Genomic DNA, 20322 nt, shown 5'->3' on the forward strand with positions numbered 1-20322 from the left:
TACCAGGTCTGCAGAAAAGCCCAGAATGAATTGTTACTGTACACAAAACTGTGTTCAATAGGCTACTCTCTGACAAGCAAGCGGGGTCATTAAGCTACAGGTTTGAAAGGGGAAGTTAAGTGGTTTTTCACTTGCGAAGGTGGAAATAATGTTGGCCCGTTGAAACGTTTAGTTCTGCACGTAGGCTGTAGCCTGCAGTTCACGTAGTCGCCAAACTCAGCTGCACTTGTGAGGGAGGACACTGTGTTCACTCTTGTACGCCAGACCAAACTGAAAATGAGAGATGGTCGCTCAGAAATGAACGAAATCTTTTCTCTTATTATTTTTCATAGCCTAAACAATAAGAAATGTGTTTTTATTTCCCCATCCTTTTTAAAATGACCATCTAGGATCAAACACTTTTCACTCGGCTTGCGCACTTCGACGGGTTGTCTTATTGGTCCACAGCTCGCACTGTCGGCGTCTGACGCAGCCCGAGCACCTATCCGCACGGGGGCAAGCTGACACCTGACTGCTCCTCCATCCCTCGACACGCCGGTCTTTTCCATCACGTCCACTCCGGCGCTGCAGTGCAGAGACTGTGTTTTATGGAAGCGGAGTCTGTGCGTTCGGTCGTGATCATGCTGCCTCCAAAGAACTGCCTTCCAAGGAACTACAGCTGCATAGCTGGACTGTTCGGTAGCCTGGCAGCAGCCAACACGAGGCTGGAAGATGGGGATGATTTTGACCTGATGAACGGTACGTGTGAGCCCATTGAGAACCCCGTTGTGGATGAGAGACCGCGGGGCAGAGAGATCTTCCTCAAGCCTCCACAGAGTCCAAACCTGCGGCGGAGGTGCAAGTCGCTCCCCACGCCGACAGACAGAGCAAAGTTAGAGATCTCCCGCAGCAGGAGTCCAACCAGTCAGAAAAAGGTCCGGTTCGCTGACTCTCTGGGCCTGGAGCTCATAACAGTGAAGCATTTCGATGATACGGATGAGCCAGAGGTGCCGGAGCGCATTTGGGCAAAACTCCCTAAAGGACCGCTGCACCTAAACCAGTTGGACACAAAGTTCCCACGGGCTCCTGCGCACTCTGTGTTCATGGAGCTGCAGTTCACCAACCCAGGCACTCTCCCCGGCTTTGAGCAAAAAGTAAGAGAGGTGAAAGTCATGTTGGAGTGTGTGCAGGCAGATGAATTCAGCCTCTCTGGGTTTGTGCGCGTGCTAAATCTGGCTTTTGAGAAGAGTGTCTCTTTGCGCTATTCTCTGAACAACTGGATCACGTTTATGGACAGTCTGGCGTCCTATGTGCCCAGTCAGTGTAACGGTGACACTGATAAATTCTGTTTCAAGATTGTCATGCCTACCTCTTTCGACAACGGAGGAACATTGCAGTTTGCAATCAAATACTGTGTCGGGGGAGAGGAGTACTGGGACAATAATAATGGAAACAACTACAAGGTGCGGCGTCACCGGTACAAGATGTCCCCGCCGCGAGAATGGGAGAACGGATGGATTCATTTTATCTGAGCTTTGTTGTCTACAGCGGCATGCTGTGTGCGTAATTTGCGCGTAACTGATCCTGGGTACCTCAGTTAGGACTGTAGGCTGTGTAAGATTATTTCTTTCTGCCATTTTCAGCCACAGTGCAAAGAATTATCTTCAGTAACTTTAATTTTTGCCCTGCTGTGATTATAGATTGAGTGAAACAGACCACTTTAAAAGCCTTTAACAGGTGCCCTGTGTTGGATGCTGTGTAATCATTTGCCTTGATATCAGGGCTCTGTACAGCTGGGTGCCCTTTGGGAGGGCATGTTCACGTTATGTAATGTAGAAACACGTGACATTGAAAACGTGCCGGGCAACATTGACTTCATGCATCACTGCTCCTATCAGAAGATGCTGAGCGTTTATTCGGTGGCATGGAGATATTTGAATAGTATATTTGAACTTCATAAGTTTGTTTTGCATGTATGCAACAAACATACTCCTAATGAGAAGCAGAGAGCATTTCACCACGGTTAACATGCCAAGTGAACCTAAAGCAGAATTCTCTTTTTTGGGCTCCTGCAGGCTGGGGGAAAAATACACATTTATGTTGCAGAGTTGATTGACTGAAATCAATGTGTAGTTTCCCAAGATCATGTCACTGAAAGATGCCTTATTTTAAGACCTGATGTGGGAAAATGTACATTGAATGTTGAACCATGTGTCCTCCATTGTGAGGGAAAAAAGTAGATGGTCATCACTTTGAGTTTAAAATAAACCTAAGCCTTTCAGACTCTTTAGATTAATTTATTAGGCCCCAAATGTGCAAAATATTACTTTGTCAAAAAAACTACCTTGAAGACCCGTATTCGCTACCATTCAATAACCACTGTAATTTGTTTTGACTTTACTGATGTAAAAATCGAGGCCTGACCAAAGTCTAAAGACAATAAGCTTAAAGTTTCCTCGAAAAATAAAATGTTCCCAGACTTGTCAATATATATTCTATGAAATGACAAAGGCCTGGTTTAAGCATGGGCTTGAACACTCATACTATGCTATATTGTGAGGGGATTGCTCTCCTCCCGGAAAACATGATTTCAGTAGCAGTTTTGCCGGAATACATTACCTCAGATTACTTGTGGACACTCTTCCCTTCTTCTGCAGGTTATAATGAGGGCTTTTTTAGCTGTCAATTTTATATTATTGTACATATACAGACTAAAAACTCAGTCCTTTTGTTTTATTTTTAACTGTCTTTTTCACCTCCTCACAGAAACTATTGTCTGCAGAAAAAGTAGCTTTTACACCACCAACAACTGTCTGTTACTGGTCTCCAATGCTGTAAGGGTACATTATCCGCATTAACTACTGTGCAAGAATAGTGCTGCTTCCCACATCCCACACGACCAGATATACATATATGCATATACATGAAACACTGTTGTCCGATTACTTCTTATTATAGTAGCCTGATGTTACACAACCAGCCTGCCCTCTGCAAACTACAGCTAATGTTGCATCCATCATCAACTTACTGGAAATTAGTATTTTTCTTTAAGTGCTCAGGCTTGCATGCTGTTGACAAAAAAGATCGTGAAATGCAAAGGTCCAACACTTTCTATTAATTGTGTGATGTTTATGGGAGTGCAGGAAGTTGAGCCTTTAAGTTCAGTAAGAGAGGGTAAAAACTGAGGGTGCTTTTAATTCCAATGCTGTCTGCTTTTGTTTACATTATCGAGGCCTAAGAGGAAGCTCTCCATTTAATGAGGCCAGCAGGTTGGAATGTGGAAAAGTACCACCACTTTAACCATTAAGTGTTTGGAGAGGATCCACTATCAATCCATCATACTTGGTTTGTGTTGGATTTTTAAATATTATATATCGGAAATCTTCAGAACAGTTTTGTTTTCACAACCTGCAGCTTTACGATATGCAGAGATGGATTTATTTTACCTTTTTATTTCAACACTGTCTATATAAGATGTCCATCCATTGCAGAGCTTACTGTCAGTTAACTTGTCTGCTAAAGTCTGTGAAAACGTTGAATAAGCATACATGCTCTGCAATAGCAGAAAGCATTAATTTGTTAGAGAATGCTTATACCAGTACACGGGAGTGCATCAATACCAATCAGCAACTGAAGCCACTGATTTGTAATTTTTACATGATACAATTTTTAGCATAAACACTTACAGCTCAGATTTGCCATCTTTACAAAAAAGAAGTCTGGGATAGCTTTTCTGAAAGACTTTGTTCATGTTCCGTTCCATCACATTTACTCTTTAGTTTTGGTGTCATGAAAGAAAATATATCAAATAATGCTATCTGGTTATGCGACCCAGCTGTTGTTATTGGTGCATCCCTGCCATATAAAGGAAATGTAGGACTTCTGGTCTCATTACATGCTCATCCAAATGATTGCAAAATTTTGCATCAGCATTCACTGATATATAAATGTGTATGTAAATGTGTAAATGTTCCATATTGAATGTGCGTCTATTACTGTTGTATGTTGTGTGTATTTTGAAACATCTGAAAAGCAGGATTGAGAGCTCTGAATGGTAAAAGTTTGTTTTCTGAAGGTCCTTGGATATTGAAAGAGCCTAAATGTGAAAGAGTACTAAAGCACACTTACTGTTAAATATAATATATTTAAATTTTATTCAGATAAGATGAATTCAGTCTACCTTTAACTGGTAATATAGCTCACAGAGATCATTTGTCTCAAAGATATTTTTCAAAAGTTATTCAAATGGATTTTTCCTGAGATATATCCAAAAATGTGAGCAGTGTATCTGAAGTAATTGAGCATTTGAAACCCACTGTGCAAAAGGTGTGTGCACTCTGCCTTACTAAAATGTTAATTTTACTCAGAGACATGAAGCAAAGCTGCAAGAATGCAAGTGTTTGTACAGAGATGGAGTATTTGCACGCAAACGACAACGTGGACAGAGGAAAGTGTCTTAGCAAACCAATCAAAGAAGAAGCACTTTTTGTATTTGATGACTTTGGAAATGGGTGACTTATGATTGTAGCAGACTGTCACAGCAGGTATAATGCACTTCAAGTGAGGACAAGGAAAGGAGCTGGATTGCAAGTTGCCATATATAAAGCTTCTCCACTGAATAGCTGCTAACCAAGGTGTTTACCATCCTTTGTCACATGTTATTGCTTTTTCTCTCTCTCACTGTGACGGTCACTGAAAGCCTAGATCAGCTCTGTATTATTTATAATGATTATATGACACTGCATTTATTTCAGTAAGTTTTTTATGTTGTAAGCAAAGCCCTGTTAACATCTGCAGTAATTGTGTTAATCTGTATTGATGCAGTCTATTCTTTTTTGCAGTGAATGTTAACCTTATTGGCATGTACAGCTGAAACATAACTTTTTTTGCTTAGTTTTTAATGTGACTTTATTTTTGTTAACACAATGGTCAATAAAAGCATTTGTGATGGAGCGCAGACGGTCTATTTTTATGGATCGTGATATAAATCCATCCCATCCATTATAGCCCTTGATACTATTTCTCCACTCTTTAACAGACACACTTTGGTATATTAGTGCTATCAAAAACCACATCTCTCAGACTGATTATGTGCAGTGTGCGATGACGGAGCTTTTAATTTGAGTGTTCCCATGCTGTTTAAGGACTACTAGGTCAGCATTTATCTGCAGCAGATCCCCATTCACAAAGCAGCACTCCGCAGTCGGCTGTAGCCATCGCCATTGTACACAGGGCTGTAGTCATGTCCTTGACTTCACAGTCTGACACCACGCCCCCCTTTTCTCCCTCCTGTTTATTAGAGGGAGGGGTTAGAGCTGCAGGCAGGAAGAAGAGCAAGAAAGCTGTGTAAAGGGGAATACGAAATAGAAAAGGGTTTATGTTAAAGTCAATGTAGAAAATGTCTTTCATTTTACCCCTTCACTTTTGGTTACACATCTTTGATAAGCCCTTTTGCTTTGCGGGTGAGCCGTTTGGAGAAACCTCTCTGTTAATAAATTGCACTTACTTTTTCAAAAAACCACAAACCTGCACGTCACATTATGCAGTCTGTTACAAGCTAAACAGCATAGAAAACAAATGATTTCTAATGATATAGAAAGACCCTAATTGAGGCTTGAGCTAAAACGTGTGGACGGGGCATGTGCTTGAGGATGAGTTTCCCTTTATTTCAAGGGTTAATCAAATGCAGCATATTACCATCTCTAAGATTCCAACTTTCTTATCAGTTTTAATACAAATTAGACTTTATGTGCCTTTGTTTAGTTAAATAAATAAATATATTAATCCTCTTTTTTTTTCTTTAATCAAACCTGCCTGTGAGGGAGATGACACTCACCAAGTGACCATTGTCACTTATTGGCCCTAATTTGGCCCAAGTGTGTTAAGCTTATGTATTCCTTTGAGCTGCAGCAGTGGCTGCCGAATCATTGTCTCACCTTTAGTTCAACAGTTAATCTCTGTTTTTGGTGTCTTTTGAAGTGTGTGATTCTGCATTAGCGCCTCTTGACTTGCTTACTATTTCCAGCCGCTCTACAAGTGTAGGTTGTTGGTGCTGGGAATTTCTGAACATTGTTTCTTTGTAAGCACGGGCCCACTGCGGAGTACTGCTTTGTGAATGGGGATCTGCTGCAGATAAATGAACTGTTCCACTGACCTAATAGTCCTTAGACAGCATGAGAACAATCACCTTGCGTCTCAGCTGTGGTCAGTTTTCTTATCAGCTGCTTGGCAGCAGTGGTTTTGTTTCTCCTAATCTCAATGTGATTACAAAAATAAAGTTTGTTTGTTTAGCATGTAATTATTTTAGTTCCATTTCCCCCTCATATTCCAAAGATTGCGATTTTTGAGATTATCCCTCTGGGGTAACTTGAAGATACCAGGGGTCCACAATTTCTTCCCTCTACCACACACTCCTACATATCCTTCTATCGAACAAAAACAACCTCTAGGTAAGTGTTCATTTAAATAAAGCTACAGTCTCCAGAGTGCATCCACAAAGCCTCACACTGTTTCAGTTTAGAAATTAGCAGTCTTTTAATGTGACCTGCATAGTAATACGCCTTTGACTAGTGGAAAGTGTAATCCTGTAGGTGTGTAGATGTGCATATGTTGTACTTTTATGTTGTGCTCAGTGTGTTTTGGGGGGTTTCTGTGTCAGATTAGGAACCCGATCCTGCTTAATCGTCATGTAAACCTTGAGGCGGTGACAACTGAGTGGTGTTGGCCCACAGTGAGGGGAAGATGGGTTACACTTTTACTTTTACTTATGCTTGTGTTGATGGCATCCTGACACATTGTAACAGCTCTGTAATGCTAGCAGAATACTTTCAGTAGCAATTCATTAAGAATCCATATGGCTAGACAATTAAAGTCTGCTGAGAGCACAATTTAATTCTATGATTAGAGCTCCTTAGCAGCTTGCTTCAAGAGGAAAACCACTTAATTCCCTAGAAGACAGATAAAAGAAGATTAAAATATCTCGAGTGTTGAAGCAGGAAATTAAGACATGCACAGTTTGATTTGACAGCAGAGGGATACTTTGTCTTGGATTTTTTTTAAACTATCTTTAGGGCTTTAGCAGGAGCATGCATCATATCAACCCCGGTTTATGTGCACAGGCTTCATTCTTTTTTTGTAATTATCTAGTGTTTGTAATCAGTAAACACTGTCATGCTGTAAAAGAACAGCTGCTTACATAACTGCTGGCTTCATGTGATGATGACGTTGTTAATGTTCTCTCCCTCAACATAACACATAACAGCGTCTGCTGTTATGAGATTGCTGTTTCCATCCCACCTGTGCAGCTTCTCTCACCTCACCCAAAGTGTTCCCTCTGGCTCTAATAATGTGGTACACAAATAGGACTCATGATTTCTCTTTAAATAATTCATGCGATGCGTTCACAGGAATGCTGTTCCTCAAGATCGATCCTGACTCAGCTGTAGTCAGGGTTGCGGTATAAAGATCAGATAACCTCATCTCAGTGGGCTCTGGACCTGAATAATTAATTTCATAAATGATGCTTTGAAACTTTGAATAATGCATCCTTTTGTTTTGAAGTGCATGTACTCACACAAATAAACCAAGATGGCTACCTTACACCTTACAGCTGTTTCCTTTGCAGTTTTCCTCTTTATGCTGCAGGGCAAACTATGAAAATTGTCATGGTTTGGTTTTGTCTCTGTGTTTCATCTTGTTTTAGTTTTTCTTAGTGTTCTGTTTCGTTTCCCTGGTGTGTTTTAATGTTTCATAGTCTTGTGTTTTCGTTAGTCTTAAGTGTGTTTCTATGTTACCGGAAAGTTTATTTTCTGTTCTAGTCTTTAGTGTTTCCTGTTTTATTTTGTATTATCTGGTTTAGGTTGTGTTTTCGGTGTCAGGTTTTACTTTGTAGTTGTTAGTGTTCTGGTCTTGTGTTCTCTGCTCCGTTTCCCTCCTGTCTTGATAACCCTGATTGTCCTCACCTGTCTGATTAGTCTCACCTGTGTCTGATTACCCCTCTCTATATAGAGGGTGTTCTTACCCTCGTGTTGGATCATTGTCTTATGTCGGTTGTCGTGGCCTGTTGTTTCTTCTCCCTGCTCCCTGTGTTTGTCCTCGTGGATTTTTGGATTTTCTTTGTTTTTGCTGGACTTGGTTTTTTCGCAACGTTTTGGATTTATTAATTAAGTAGGTTTTTGTTTTGTCTTTTGTTTAATAAATTGTTTTCTGCAATTGGGTCCTCCCCTCCATGTTTCCCTACCCGAAACGTGACAAAAATGACTCTAGACGTTCTTATTAAACTGAGATCTTTCTTATTGTCTGCAGTGTTTTTCTTATGTACACTACACTCGCTTAGACACAAGAGGTAGAAATCTGGGGTGACAGGAGTCAGAAGGAATCTTTGTCAAACTGCCAGCTTGCTTACTTCGCTCTTCTCCTCTTTACTGCATACGACTACCTCTTTCTTTCACACGCTTCAGGTAGAGGGTCTCTAATATGATTCAATAAGATGACAAAAAATATGGTAACCATTCAGTATTGTATCACAGTATGTATCGCCACTTAAGTTTAATGTTTTGATCATTAGTGATAAGTCCTGCCTTGTTCTGTGCTCTTAATTAGTTCAGAAACCTCTTGTGAAGAATATGGCCACAGATTCACTGGTTGAATAACTTCTATTGAATGATCCATTGATTTAGTATCTACTTTTTTTCATAATCACCTACGACAAAGTCTTCCATTCAAAAGAATAAGGAATGTTTTGATGAACATTTTTTTCAAAACTCGATATGTCTTATTCCTCCCTCACTCTCTTACCCATTGACTAATCATTAACTTTTTAAAAAAAAAAAATTTATAAGACGTTACTCATTAATAGTTTAGCAGTTAGTTCATTTGTTCCAGTTTACAACTCAACACTTTGTGTACCTTATAAAAGTACATATACAGTAAGTGTTGTAGTCAAGACCAAACTAACCAAGACCACGACATCACCAATAGCTGGGTTTCTTTAAGACAGAGACTAGACCAAGACATTTAGTGATCCAGACGGAGTCAAGACCAAGACAATAAATCCCAGAATACAGAAAACTTGTGCAGCAAGGCATGTCCCTCATGTAGACCATAACACTGGGAAGGTTGCAGCTGTAACTGTCATGGTTTGGTTTTGTTTCTGTATTTAATCTTGTTTTAGTTTTTATTCTTTCCCTCGTGTTCTGTGTATGTATGATTCCTAGTGAGGTTACTATAGTCCTTAGTGCGTTTCCCTGTATCCTTGTGTCCTTCTATGTTGTCTGTAGGCTTGTTCCCTGTTACTTGTGTTATCAGGTTCTTAGTTTGGTGTTTAATGTTTCCTAGTCTCGTTTTAAGTTTTTAGTTCTAATCTTTTTAGTGTCAGGTTTCACTTTGTACTTGTACTCAATGTTCTGGTCTTGTGCTCTTTGTTCCTTGTGTTTCCCTCCTGTCTGAATACCCTAATTGTCCTCACCTGTCTGATTAGTCTCACCTGCGTCTGATTACCCCATGTCTATTTAGTCTCTGTGTTTTTACTCAGTCCCCTGTCGGTTTATTGTCTTTTGTAGTTTGTCATGTATGGGCCGAGTCTGTTGCGTCTGCTCCCTGGATTTACTTTGTTTTTCTCATCATGGATTTTGGATATTTTGGATTATTGTTTGAGTAAGTTTTTGTTTGTTATCCTGGTATTTTAGTTTAAATAAATCACTTCTTTTTTCTGCACATGGGTCCTCCTCCTAGTTTTCTGCCTGCATCGTGACAGTAACTGGAGGATGCAAAATCTAACTAAAAATGAACTGAAGTTATTTGTTCTTTTAGAAATGTTTTTTTTTCCTTCTAATAGAAATAACAACTTGAAAAGAAGGCTATCAGTGGTGATCTTAATTTCAAAATCTGCAGTCTGAGACGAGACTGAGTAAAAATGATTTTGACTCCGAAACAAGACCTTCAAAAACTGATCTTGAAACCAAGACTGACTTCGAGGACTACAACATTACTTTATTTCCTGAATCTAACATAATTTTCTTTGCTGCTATGTAATACATTTTATAATCTGGTGCTAGAATTATTTTTTTCTGAAAGCACATTTCGAACATGAAAATATTACACATCAAGAAACGGTTGATATAGACTACATGAAGGATTAACAACATCCATGGCACAAAAGGAAGCCATACATTACAGACTTTTGGTTAGTTCAACTCAAGTGAATTCTACATTAATTTTTTTGCCTTTGTAATGTCCAAGTCATAGATTTTATTTTTGTGTTCTGAACCATATTTTTAATAAGCCAATGTGATTTTGAATTTGAATTGTTAGTCATTTGCAGCTATTTTTTCTCCAAATATAATCGGGTGCTGCAAGGCTTTAGGACTTGGGTACATATTTAAAAGCAACATTTATGCACAAGCAAAAAGTTAAATCAGAAAAAAATGACTATCTGGTTCAGCTATACCTGAAGGAAGCTTTTTAGACTTTTCAGTGGAAGTTTCCAAAAAGGTTTGTTCGAGAAATGTCTGAGAAAAATGACTTGTTTCCACACTCGCCATATTTAGACACTGTAGAGGAAGTAGCTTTGAAGGAAATACTTTCCCAACAGAACAGTGGCAATGTGCCATGACAGCATACCAGGCAGATAAGCTTTTAAATAATTATTTACAAAAGACAGTTTGCCTCCCGACAAAGAGTTGATCTATGTGTTGTCTGCTACTGTCCCTACATTAAGGATGCATTATTGAGAGCACACAGAGGTACACAATATATTGTATTTTTATTAAATACTTTGTTCTTTACATAGTTGAATATGCTGACAACAAAATCACACAAAAATGATCAATGGAAATCAAATGTATTAACCAATGGAGGTCTAGATTTGGAGTAACACTCAAAATTAAAGAGGAAAAACACTTGTTATGACTCGCTTGCTCCTGATGAGGTGGCGGATGGCCTCCTGATGGATCTCCTCCCAGACCTGAACTAAAGCATCCACAAACTCCTGGACAGTCTGTGGTGCATTGTGGCGTTGGTGGATGGAGAGAGACATGATGTCTCAAATGTGCTCAATTGGATTCAGGTCTGGGGAACGGGCGGGCCACTCCAGAGCATCAATGCCTTCATCTTGCAGGAACTGCTGACACAATCCAGCCACATGAGGTCTGGCATTGTCTTGCATTAGGAGGAACCCAGGGCCAACCGCACCAGCATATGGTCTCACAAGGGGTATCAGGATCTCATCTCGGTTTCTCAGGCTACCTCTAGCGAGCACATGGAGAGCTGTGCGGCCCCCCAAAGAAATGACACCCCACACCATTACTGACCCGCCGCCAAACCGGTCATTCTGGAGGATGTTGCAGGCAGCAGAACGTTCTCCACAGCATCTCCAGACTCTGTCACGTCTGTCACATGTCAGTGTGAACCTGCTTTCATCTGTGAAGAGCACAGGGCACCAGTGGCGAATTTGCCAAACTTGGTGATCTCTGGTAAATGCCAAACGTCTTGCACACTGTTGGGCTGTAAGCACAACCCCCACCTGTGGACATAGGGCCCTCATACCGCCCTCATGGAGTCTGTTTCTGACTGTTTGAGCAGACACATGCACATTTGTGGCCTACAGGAGGTCATTTTGAAGGGCTCTGGTAGTGCTCGTCCTGTTCCTCCTTGCACAAAGGTGGAGGTAGTGGTCCTGCTGCTGGGTTGTTGCCCTCCTACGGCCTCCTCCACGTCTCCAGATGTACTGGCCTGTCTCCTGGTAGCGCCTCCATGCTCTGTACACTTCGCTGACAGACACAGCAAACCTTCCTGCCACAGCTCACATTGATTTGCCACCCTGGATGAGCTGCACTACCTGAGCCACTTATGTCACTTGTAGACTCTCATGCTACCACGAGAGTGAAAGCACTGCTAGCATTCAAAAGTGACCAAAACATCAGCTAGAAAGCATCAGAACTGAGAAGTTGTTTTGGGTCAACACCTGCAGAATCACTTCTTTATTGGAGGAGTCTTGCTAATTGCCTCTAATTTCCAACTGTTGTCTATTCCATTTGTACACCAGCCTGTGAAACTGATTGTCAAACAGTGTTGCTTTCTAGGTGGACAGTTTAATTTCACAGAAGTGTGATTGACTTGGAATTACATTGTGTTGTTTCAGTGTTCCCTTTATTTCTTTGAAAAACTATCCCCGGCATTTTGCCGCAAATAAAGCCAGTCATTCAAATCAGGAGTTACTCTTGACGAAGAAGATCAACTTGTCCCCTGACAAGTTTTACAAACCTTTCTTTCCAAAGGAGACCTAGTCAAGTTGCAAGAATTGGTGTGTTGTAGGCATAACTGATTTTCATTGCTAGCTTAAACACCTATTTCATATTTTTTGTATGTTGACTTGTGTGAAAGAGGAATTCGATGACACTAACACTTGACGCTGGAAAATATTACTACAAGGCTAATGCTTCTCTTTTGTATTCATTGTTGCGTTGCCCCATAGTATTTTGTTTGTATGGTCCAGGGTTAGATGCAGCAGCTGTAGGTTAAAAAATTAGCATGCAACATCAGATTTTACTCTTTATATCAATCATATTATCCCAAATGCTTGGGAATTTCAAGCTGCTGGAGCACACATACTATACAATGGGCGGGCTATGTTTGACATTATGTGCAGCAAATGTGACACCTGACATTGAAAAACTCAAAGGGGTTTCAAAGTAGTTCAGCATACTGTGAGATGGGAATGCAAAGAGCTGTACAAGCAGGCCTTTCCACCACCAAAGACTGTTTAGTATGCTGCTGATCTCCTTTTAGAGCTCTCAAGTCTACCACACATTATGAACTAAAAGACCCAAGTTCTGTTTTGGTATGAGCGCCAGGGACTCTGAATAATGCAAAAGGTGCAGCTTGCATTTTCTTCTTCATTTTTATTCCCCCCCACCCCCTTTTTTTTTCTAACATGCCCCACTGTTTTCATTGCATATTACTGCTGTGCCCATTTGAAATAAATGTATATAATTTTCCTTACCTGCACATATGTTACAAACACAATATTGCTGATGTTCAAGTTAAAAAAAAAAGACAAATGTACAATTCATACAATTAAATCAAGATGCAGAAAAAAATGTCCATTGTTTGTGTTTGCTTTGTGTTTGTGATCTCCAATAACATAAAAGGGTCCTTGTCCATTTTAGCCTTCACTCTCTTCTCCATCTGCTTTATCCTCGCTTTTGTGAATTGCCCTTCTTGCTGTTCCAATAACACAATCAGCATTAGACCTCTGCAGACACTGTAAACTTCTTTCAGGGAGGGATGCAGGGCCAGAGGTGCACTCATAAATAATCCACTGATCCAGACAGTTTCCATCCTCTCATCGGCTCTTCATCATGTCAGTCTGACCCCGGATGGATAAATAGAAAGCATATGAGGCTGACAAACAGGTGGAGAGATCAAGGTGGTGGGCACTTACACGAACAAACATTGGAGAGCACACACACATACTCTGAAGGAACGTGTGTTGAAAGGAGATAAGTGTAACATTAAGCATCATCAGTTCACAGCTGACACGTCCGCCACCGCAACTTTAAAAATGGTCATCAAAGCCAAGATAAGTAAGTTATTGACGACATTGGGTGGTTTCCTGCATCATGAAAGCAGAAATCTTGTTGAGATTACATTTTATTTGTTAAATATTAAAACTTTACGTAGTTGTTGCTCTTCTTTCTTTCTTTCTTTCTTTCTTTCTTTCTTTCTGTGCATGTGCTTAGTGCGGTCACTTCAACACCCCATCTGTCCATCCACACCATCTTCATCCCTGCAGGGGAATCATAAGCACTTTGTCACAGGGAATGATGTCACTGACTCTCACCCCATCCTCATTTCTAAATAAAAGCTCTGCCGGGTGTTTACTGTAGAAGCAGAGCCGAGTGCGTGAGTGATTCAGCAAAACGTGACTACTGTCAGAACAGATATGTGTTAGCTTGTTTGGGGGAGGGTCTTTTCCTGCAGTTGGGTGCTGGAGATGTGATGCAGTCACACATGATCACCAAGCCAGAGAGAATTTGTATTTTACATGCATGTGTGTGAGCATGCTCTGTGTATATTTAAGTTGTCCTCTTTCCTGTATCCTTTTCACCCTGGTGCCAACAACTCCATAAGGCCTGGGTTGTTTGATGCAGATCACTCACAACAAGTCTCATGAAATAATGATGTTTCTGCACTCTCACACACATCCCTGTGTGTCTGGCTTCTATCCCAAAGCACTCTCTTCTACGTATCTCTCTGACTCTCTCCTGTAGACAGAGGACGGTCACATGGAGTGAGCGTGTGACAGAACACGCAGTAGTCTTCCTTTGCCAGGGACCCTTAGCTCAGCAGTTGATATACACCACACACTCATGAGCATCCATCCAGCAGCAATGATCATGCTGGAGGGTGCCTGGGTGATGTTCTTGAGCAGGTGTATGAGTAAGTCTATAATGAGTGTAGGTCCATTCTGCTTATGATCTTAGGACAGGGAACGATTTGAACGATAACACCTTTCAAGACCTTACATGAAATCATTCATTATATCATTATCATTATTTTACCGTTTAAAAGCGCATGTAATCATTTTTGATGGCTTGAGGGCTACCAAGTTTAACATATCAATGTATTATTGTAACTTAAATATAATGTTCTGATACTCTCACAATGCTGTTTGGTATGTTTTTATAGAGCCTCATTATACACTTTTAAAGTTATTATGTTTGCATGTACAAACAAAAAGAAAGATATGCAGCATGCCTGTAAAATAAACATGCTCCAGAGTCTTGACACGTGCCTTGGCTGTTTTTTTTTTTTTTTGTAAAGCACCCGTACATGTGTAGGAGAAACTATTTCTGTGTGATGAACCAAACTGATGTACTTCATGCATGTGTGCACTGACGCTCTGCATATGGTGACTTTTCCCTCTGAGGTTTGGACTCACTCTCTGCTGCCATCTTATGTTCAAAAATGTTAAAACAATATCATTTTTCGTGTCCAGTGTTTCAGAGAAGCAACCTGAATCAGAATCCATGGGCGCTTCATTGAGAATGTTGTTTGGGGTGTCGTTACTTGGAGTTCGAGCAATGACAGCTGAGAGCCCTTCTTGTCCTCCTTTACATTTGAGTATGGTCTTGCAAGGTGGTTTAACCTACAAGATGGACATACAGTTTTCCCCCATTATTTTGGCTCAATTCTCAGAAATGTGTCCCGAATTCAAGCAAATTGCATTGTGGTACATATAGGCATCGCTCATTTAACCCTTTATAGGGCAGTCATTGAAATACTTTGAAATTCAAAAATTCAACTTCAGAGTGTTATTGGGGGACATAACAGAACTTTATATCTGTTAAAACATTTTAAAAAAATGTTTAATTTCATTTAGAAAAATAAACATTGACAAAGTTACCATATTTGGTTCAAATGCCAAAATAGCAGGATCAGTGACATTGGGTGATCTCTTCTGATTGGCTAAGTGAGGATCCCATGCTTCTTGACCTTACTGAGGTGTAGAAGGCCGGTCATATGTAATGTGTAGGGAAATTACCAAAAATATTCACTTGCCCGAGAAAGGGTTAAAATGGTAAATGGATTTAAGTTTATAAAGCATCCTATTTATACCAGTATGGGATCCTGTAGGCCAAGTTGCTTATAAATAGGATGTTTTTACTGGGGCTCCAATAAAAACACAAAACTGTGTTCCTCTAAGTTTGAGTTGTCATTCAGGTAGAATCAGAGTCTTCAAAGTTTGCAGGATGTTCCTCTAAGTCAGGACCAGAAGACAACAAAGTCTTTGAACAGCTTTATTCATCTATTAAAGAGTCAAAAAGCCATGATATGATCAGCTGGAGAACTGACACAAACATCATGAACATCCCTTTTTTACGCCTTTTTTCTTTCATCTCAGTTAGGTTGGGATGATTTTCATTGATGGTTAAAGACATCATCCTATAAGGCCCTTCTGGGAACAGTTGTTTTTTTTCATAGTGACTGTCTATGCTCATTATTTTTCCTTTGAACTCTGTCTGATTGAGCTTGTCCACCCCACAGTCAGTCAGACTCCAACTACTACCATGGGCAAGGCCAAAGAGCTGTCCAAAGGAAACAAAATTGCAGACCTCCACAAGGCTGGAAAGGGCTATGGAGCAAATAGATCAATTGTTGGAGCAATTGTTAGAAAATGGAAGAGGCTAAAGATGACTGTCAGTCTCCCTCGGACTGGGGCTCCATGCAAGATCTCACCTTGTCACTAATGATAAGAACAGTGATAAATCAGCCCAGAAACTACACAGGAGGAGCTGGTCAAAGACATGAAGAGGGCTGGGACCACAGTTTCAAAGGTTAGTGTCAGTAGAACACTACGCCGTCATGTTTTAAAATCATGCATTGCACGGAAGCTTCCCCTGCTCAAATCAACACATGTCCAGGCCCGTCTGAAGTTTGCCAATGACCAGCTGGATGATCCAGAGGAGGCATGGGAGAAAGTCATGTGGTCGGATGAGCCCAAAATAGAACTTTTTGGTTGAAACTTTACTTGCCGTGTTTGGAGGATAAAGAAGGATGAGTACCATCCCAAGAACACAATCCCGACTGTAAAACATTGGGGTGGAAACATCATGATTTGGGGGTGTTTTTCTGTTAAGTGAAAGGGTGACTGCACTGTATTAAGGATAGATAGATAGATAGATAGATAGATAGATAGATAGATAGATAGATAGATAGATAGATAGATAGATAGATAGATAGATAGATACTTTATTGATCCCGAGGGAAATTCAGGGCATCCAGTAGCAGTATACAGACAGGCAGGACACAAGACACAAGACATTGGTTACAGTACAAAACATCGGTTACAATGCAATACACACCCGCTGTCCCCCCTCCCCTCTCTATACAATAATCCCCTAAACAAGATTTAGCAGCCCCTATGTGACTAAGAGTGAAGGTTAAACCTGTGCAGTTGGCATTAGCATTAAACTTAAACTTATATAGCATAGTGTACCTAACCTGTGAGGAGAGGATGAATAGGGCCATGTGTTACGAGATTTTGAGCAACAACCTTCTTCCCTCAGTCAGAGCATTGAAGACAGGTCGTGGCTGGGTCTTCCAACATGACAATGACCCGAAGCCAGGAGAAGCAGGCAGTGGCTCCGTGAGAACCATATCAAGGTTCTGAAGTGGCCTAGTCAGTCTCCAGACCTAAATCCAATAGAAAATCTTTGGTGGGAGTTGAAACTGTGTTGCTCTGCGACAGCCCTGAAACCTGACAGATCTGGAGAAGATCTGTGTGGAGGAGTGAGCCAAAATCTCTCTCCAAAACAGTGTGTGCAAACCTGGTTAAGAACTACAAGAAACGTAAATGCAAACAAAGGTTTGTGTACCAAATATTAACACTGATTTTCTCAGGTGTTCAAATACTTATGTGCAGCAATAAAATACCAGTCCACCAGTCCACTGTATTGTCGATTTGGACCCCAAGATACGTGTGTTAGTCCACCCTCTTTACTTCTTCCCCCTGGATGACAGGGCAGGGGCCTCGTCTTCCTCTGGTAGTCCACTACCACCTCCTACTTGTTTTGCTGATGTAAGGCTCACTTATCAAAACTGATCAGTTGAGTCTGACTCTTCTTAAACCTTCAAACTGTCTTTTATTATTTGAGCCGTTGCAGGTCACATTTACATGAATGCTCCATAAATACATAAATATATATATATAATATAAATTTATATTCATAACATTGGGTGTTTGTGGTGTCTGCTAAATTGGCAGATGAGCCAGGTGAGCAATGAGCTAGGAAACACATGAGTGTCATTTTTGGAATATGATGGGTACATTTTCTCTATACAGTATTATGTAAAACATTATTCACACATATATCCTGATCATAATGTGTACTGTAAAGTTGTACAATACTACTTTTTCCATATAAATGTGTACCTAATTTTGAAATCAGAACCTCAACTGCTCAGTATGATACAGAACATAAAGTAGCCTTCAATGAGTCCAAAAAGAAGTGAAGAACAGTTAATGAAAATGTCAAAATAAAATGTAGATTTTATATCAGAAACCTTTCTGTTATGGTTTAGTCTTGTTTATGTTTTATTTCAGAGTTTTGAGTTATGTTGCTTTATCATCCCCTTGTGTTGCTTGTTTTACTTGTGTTAATATTTCCTAGTTTGATTTTTCGTGTTACCTGTATTATTTTGTCATCTCTGATCATAGTGATCTAGTAGTTCAGTCTTAAGTGTTTTCAGTTTTATTTTTTACGTGTTTCCTGCCCTTCTGTGTTTTCCTGAGTCCTGGTTGCCCTGATTGTCCTCATCTTTCTCATTAGTCTCACCTGGGTCTGATTACCCCATGTCTATTTTATCTCTGTGTTTCTTACCCTCTGTGTTGGTTCATTGTCTTCTTTTGGTTGTTCATGGTTGGATACCTTCGTGTGCCCTGTGTTTCCTTGTGCCTGGTGTTTCATTTTTGGGACTTATGTAAGTTTTTGCCTTTTTGTTTAAATGAATCTTTTGTTTCTGCAATTGGGTCATCCTCCTTGTTTTTTCAACTCAGCATGAAACTTTCCAGGGTTGGCTGACATTTTGACATTAAAATTAACATTAAACATTAAAATTAAAAAAGACTGAAACATTCTTACATACACGCTATAGATTTTTGATGTCCCATTAAACAATTGTGACGATTGTACTTGCAGTCTGCAGAATGTTAAGAAAAACTAATCAAACTTCATTGAGCTCCATTCATAATTTTTCTGATACGCTACAGATGTAGTACAATATAAGGATGTACCTCGCTGACATTTCAATACAACTTATCAGTAACACACAAGCTTTTAATCCTCAGTACCAGTCACATGAAGGAATTAGGCTCTGTCTTCTCCCTGAATGTGTCTCATCTGTTCAGATGGTCCACAGGTTAGCAGATCACAGTAAACAAAAGGCCCAGAATATGAGCCAGTTGGCAGCATTAAAGAGGCACAGGCCACTGCCTTCATCTCTGTGGTCCAATCTGCAGAAACGGCATCACTGCCCCCATCTGTCTACACTCTCTCTCCCCTTCTCACGCTGTCTGCTCTCTACTGATCGTGTCACCATAACCTTGCTGCCATCAAGTCATTTGTTAGATTCTGTTTCTATATTTAAACTCAGACATCCCTTCCTCACTCACCTGCTCATGTTTATCATCCTACATGCATCATAAATCAAGTAAAATATATGAATGCCAGATGGGTAGAATTTACTCACTCTCTTTGATTTTCTTTCATCCCTCCAAAGACTCAGCTGTTGCCATGGTGACTGTTGACGTAATCACAGGTGAGATCCCAGTCTTCCCATCTTGAGTCAGGTAAATAAATGGTCACACCAGCACATTAACCACATACCACTTTATTAAGTAGAGGTTCAGTCAAACAATCAAGTAGAAAATCTCTGCTAATTCATCACAGCATGCAGCTGTTGAACACAACTGATGCTTCCATGCCGTGAGGAAGAGGTTTTGGCTGGAGATGAGTGGAGGACTTATGATTTTGGCGAGAGGATAGCGCAAGACTCTTAAATGTCCTCTACTCTGTGTTGTTTCAGCTGGACGGCCTCTGGGACAAGAGGGGAAAAGATGGGAAGATTTCAACAATACAGAGAGAAAGAAACATATTAAAGGACAATAAAAAAAATGATAACAGTCTCCTCCTTTAAGGTCAGACTAAAACATAGAAGATGAAGTAAAAGAAAGAAGGCAATGATTGAGATGAATGAAATAAAGAATTTTAACAAAGAGGATACAATGAAGATAAAGGAAAAAGACGATGACAAACAGATGAAATGAAATTAAAGAACATAAAAGATGAATAAACAAAGAAAGAGAAAACCTAGAAGTACAGTTATAAAACTTTAAATGACTGTATGCTTGAAATATAGGATATCAATCATATTCATCATAAGGCAATTACGAAGCATTTGAAGTCGTAATGGCTTCATTCAAGTCTGACAGACTGAAAAAGGAATGAAATATGGCAGCCATCTGTAAATCACTGTAGCAATAATGTCTTTGTACTGATTCATACATAGCTCATTGCATACTTGTGCTATGTATTCTTGTGCGTGCATAGTAATCCATAAACATCTGTATGTGTTTCAGTAGGTGACACTGTGCAAGTGCATTCACGTTTTACTGTGACACAAACAAAAACCAAAAACAATATGTTGGTATTAGCACAGTCTCAGGCCATAGTAACAGCTTGTTCACACTTACATCATTACACATACTTACATTTACATTTAACAGATTTAATGCAAAAAGAGCTTATTTCCCATTCATCTCATGTAATTTTACATTTGTAG

The 20322-nt window shown here is 40.1% G+C and overlaps 1 protein-coding gene across 1 annotated transcript; it reads left to right on the forward strand.

Annotated features, from left to right (window-relative positions):
- The first annotated feature begins 32 nt into the window (after positions 1-32).
- On the forward strand, positions 33-3772 carry LOC306820857 (protein phosphatase 1 regulatory subunit 3E). Its single transcript, XM_079338872.1, has one exon. The coding sequence runs from the start codon at positions 588-590 to the stop codon at positions 1509-1511; it is 924 nt and encodes a 307-aa protein (XP_079194998.1). The 5' UTR covers positions 33-587; the 3' UTR covers positions 1512-3772.
- The last annotated feature ends 16550 nt before the right edge of the window (positions 3773-20322 follow it).

This window comes from Symphodus melops, assembly GCF_947650265.1.
Source record: "Symphodus melops genome assembly, chromosome: 3".
Lineage (NCBI taxonomy): Eukaryota > Metazoa > Chordata > Actinopteri > Labriformes > Labridae > Symphodus > Symphodus melops.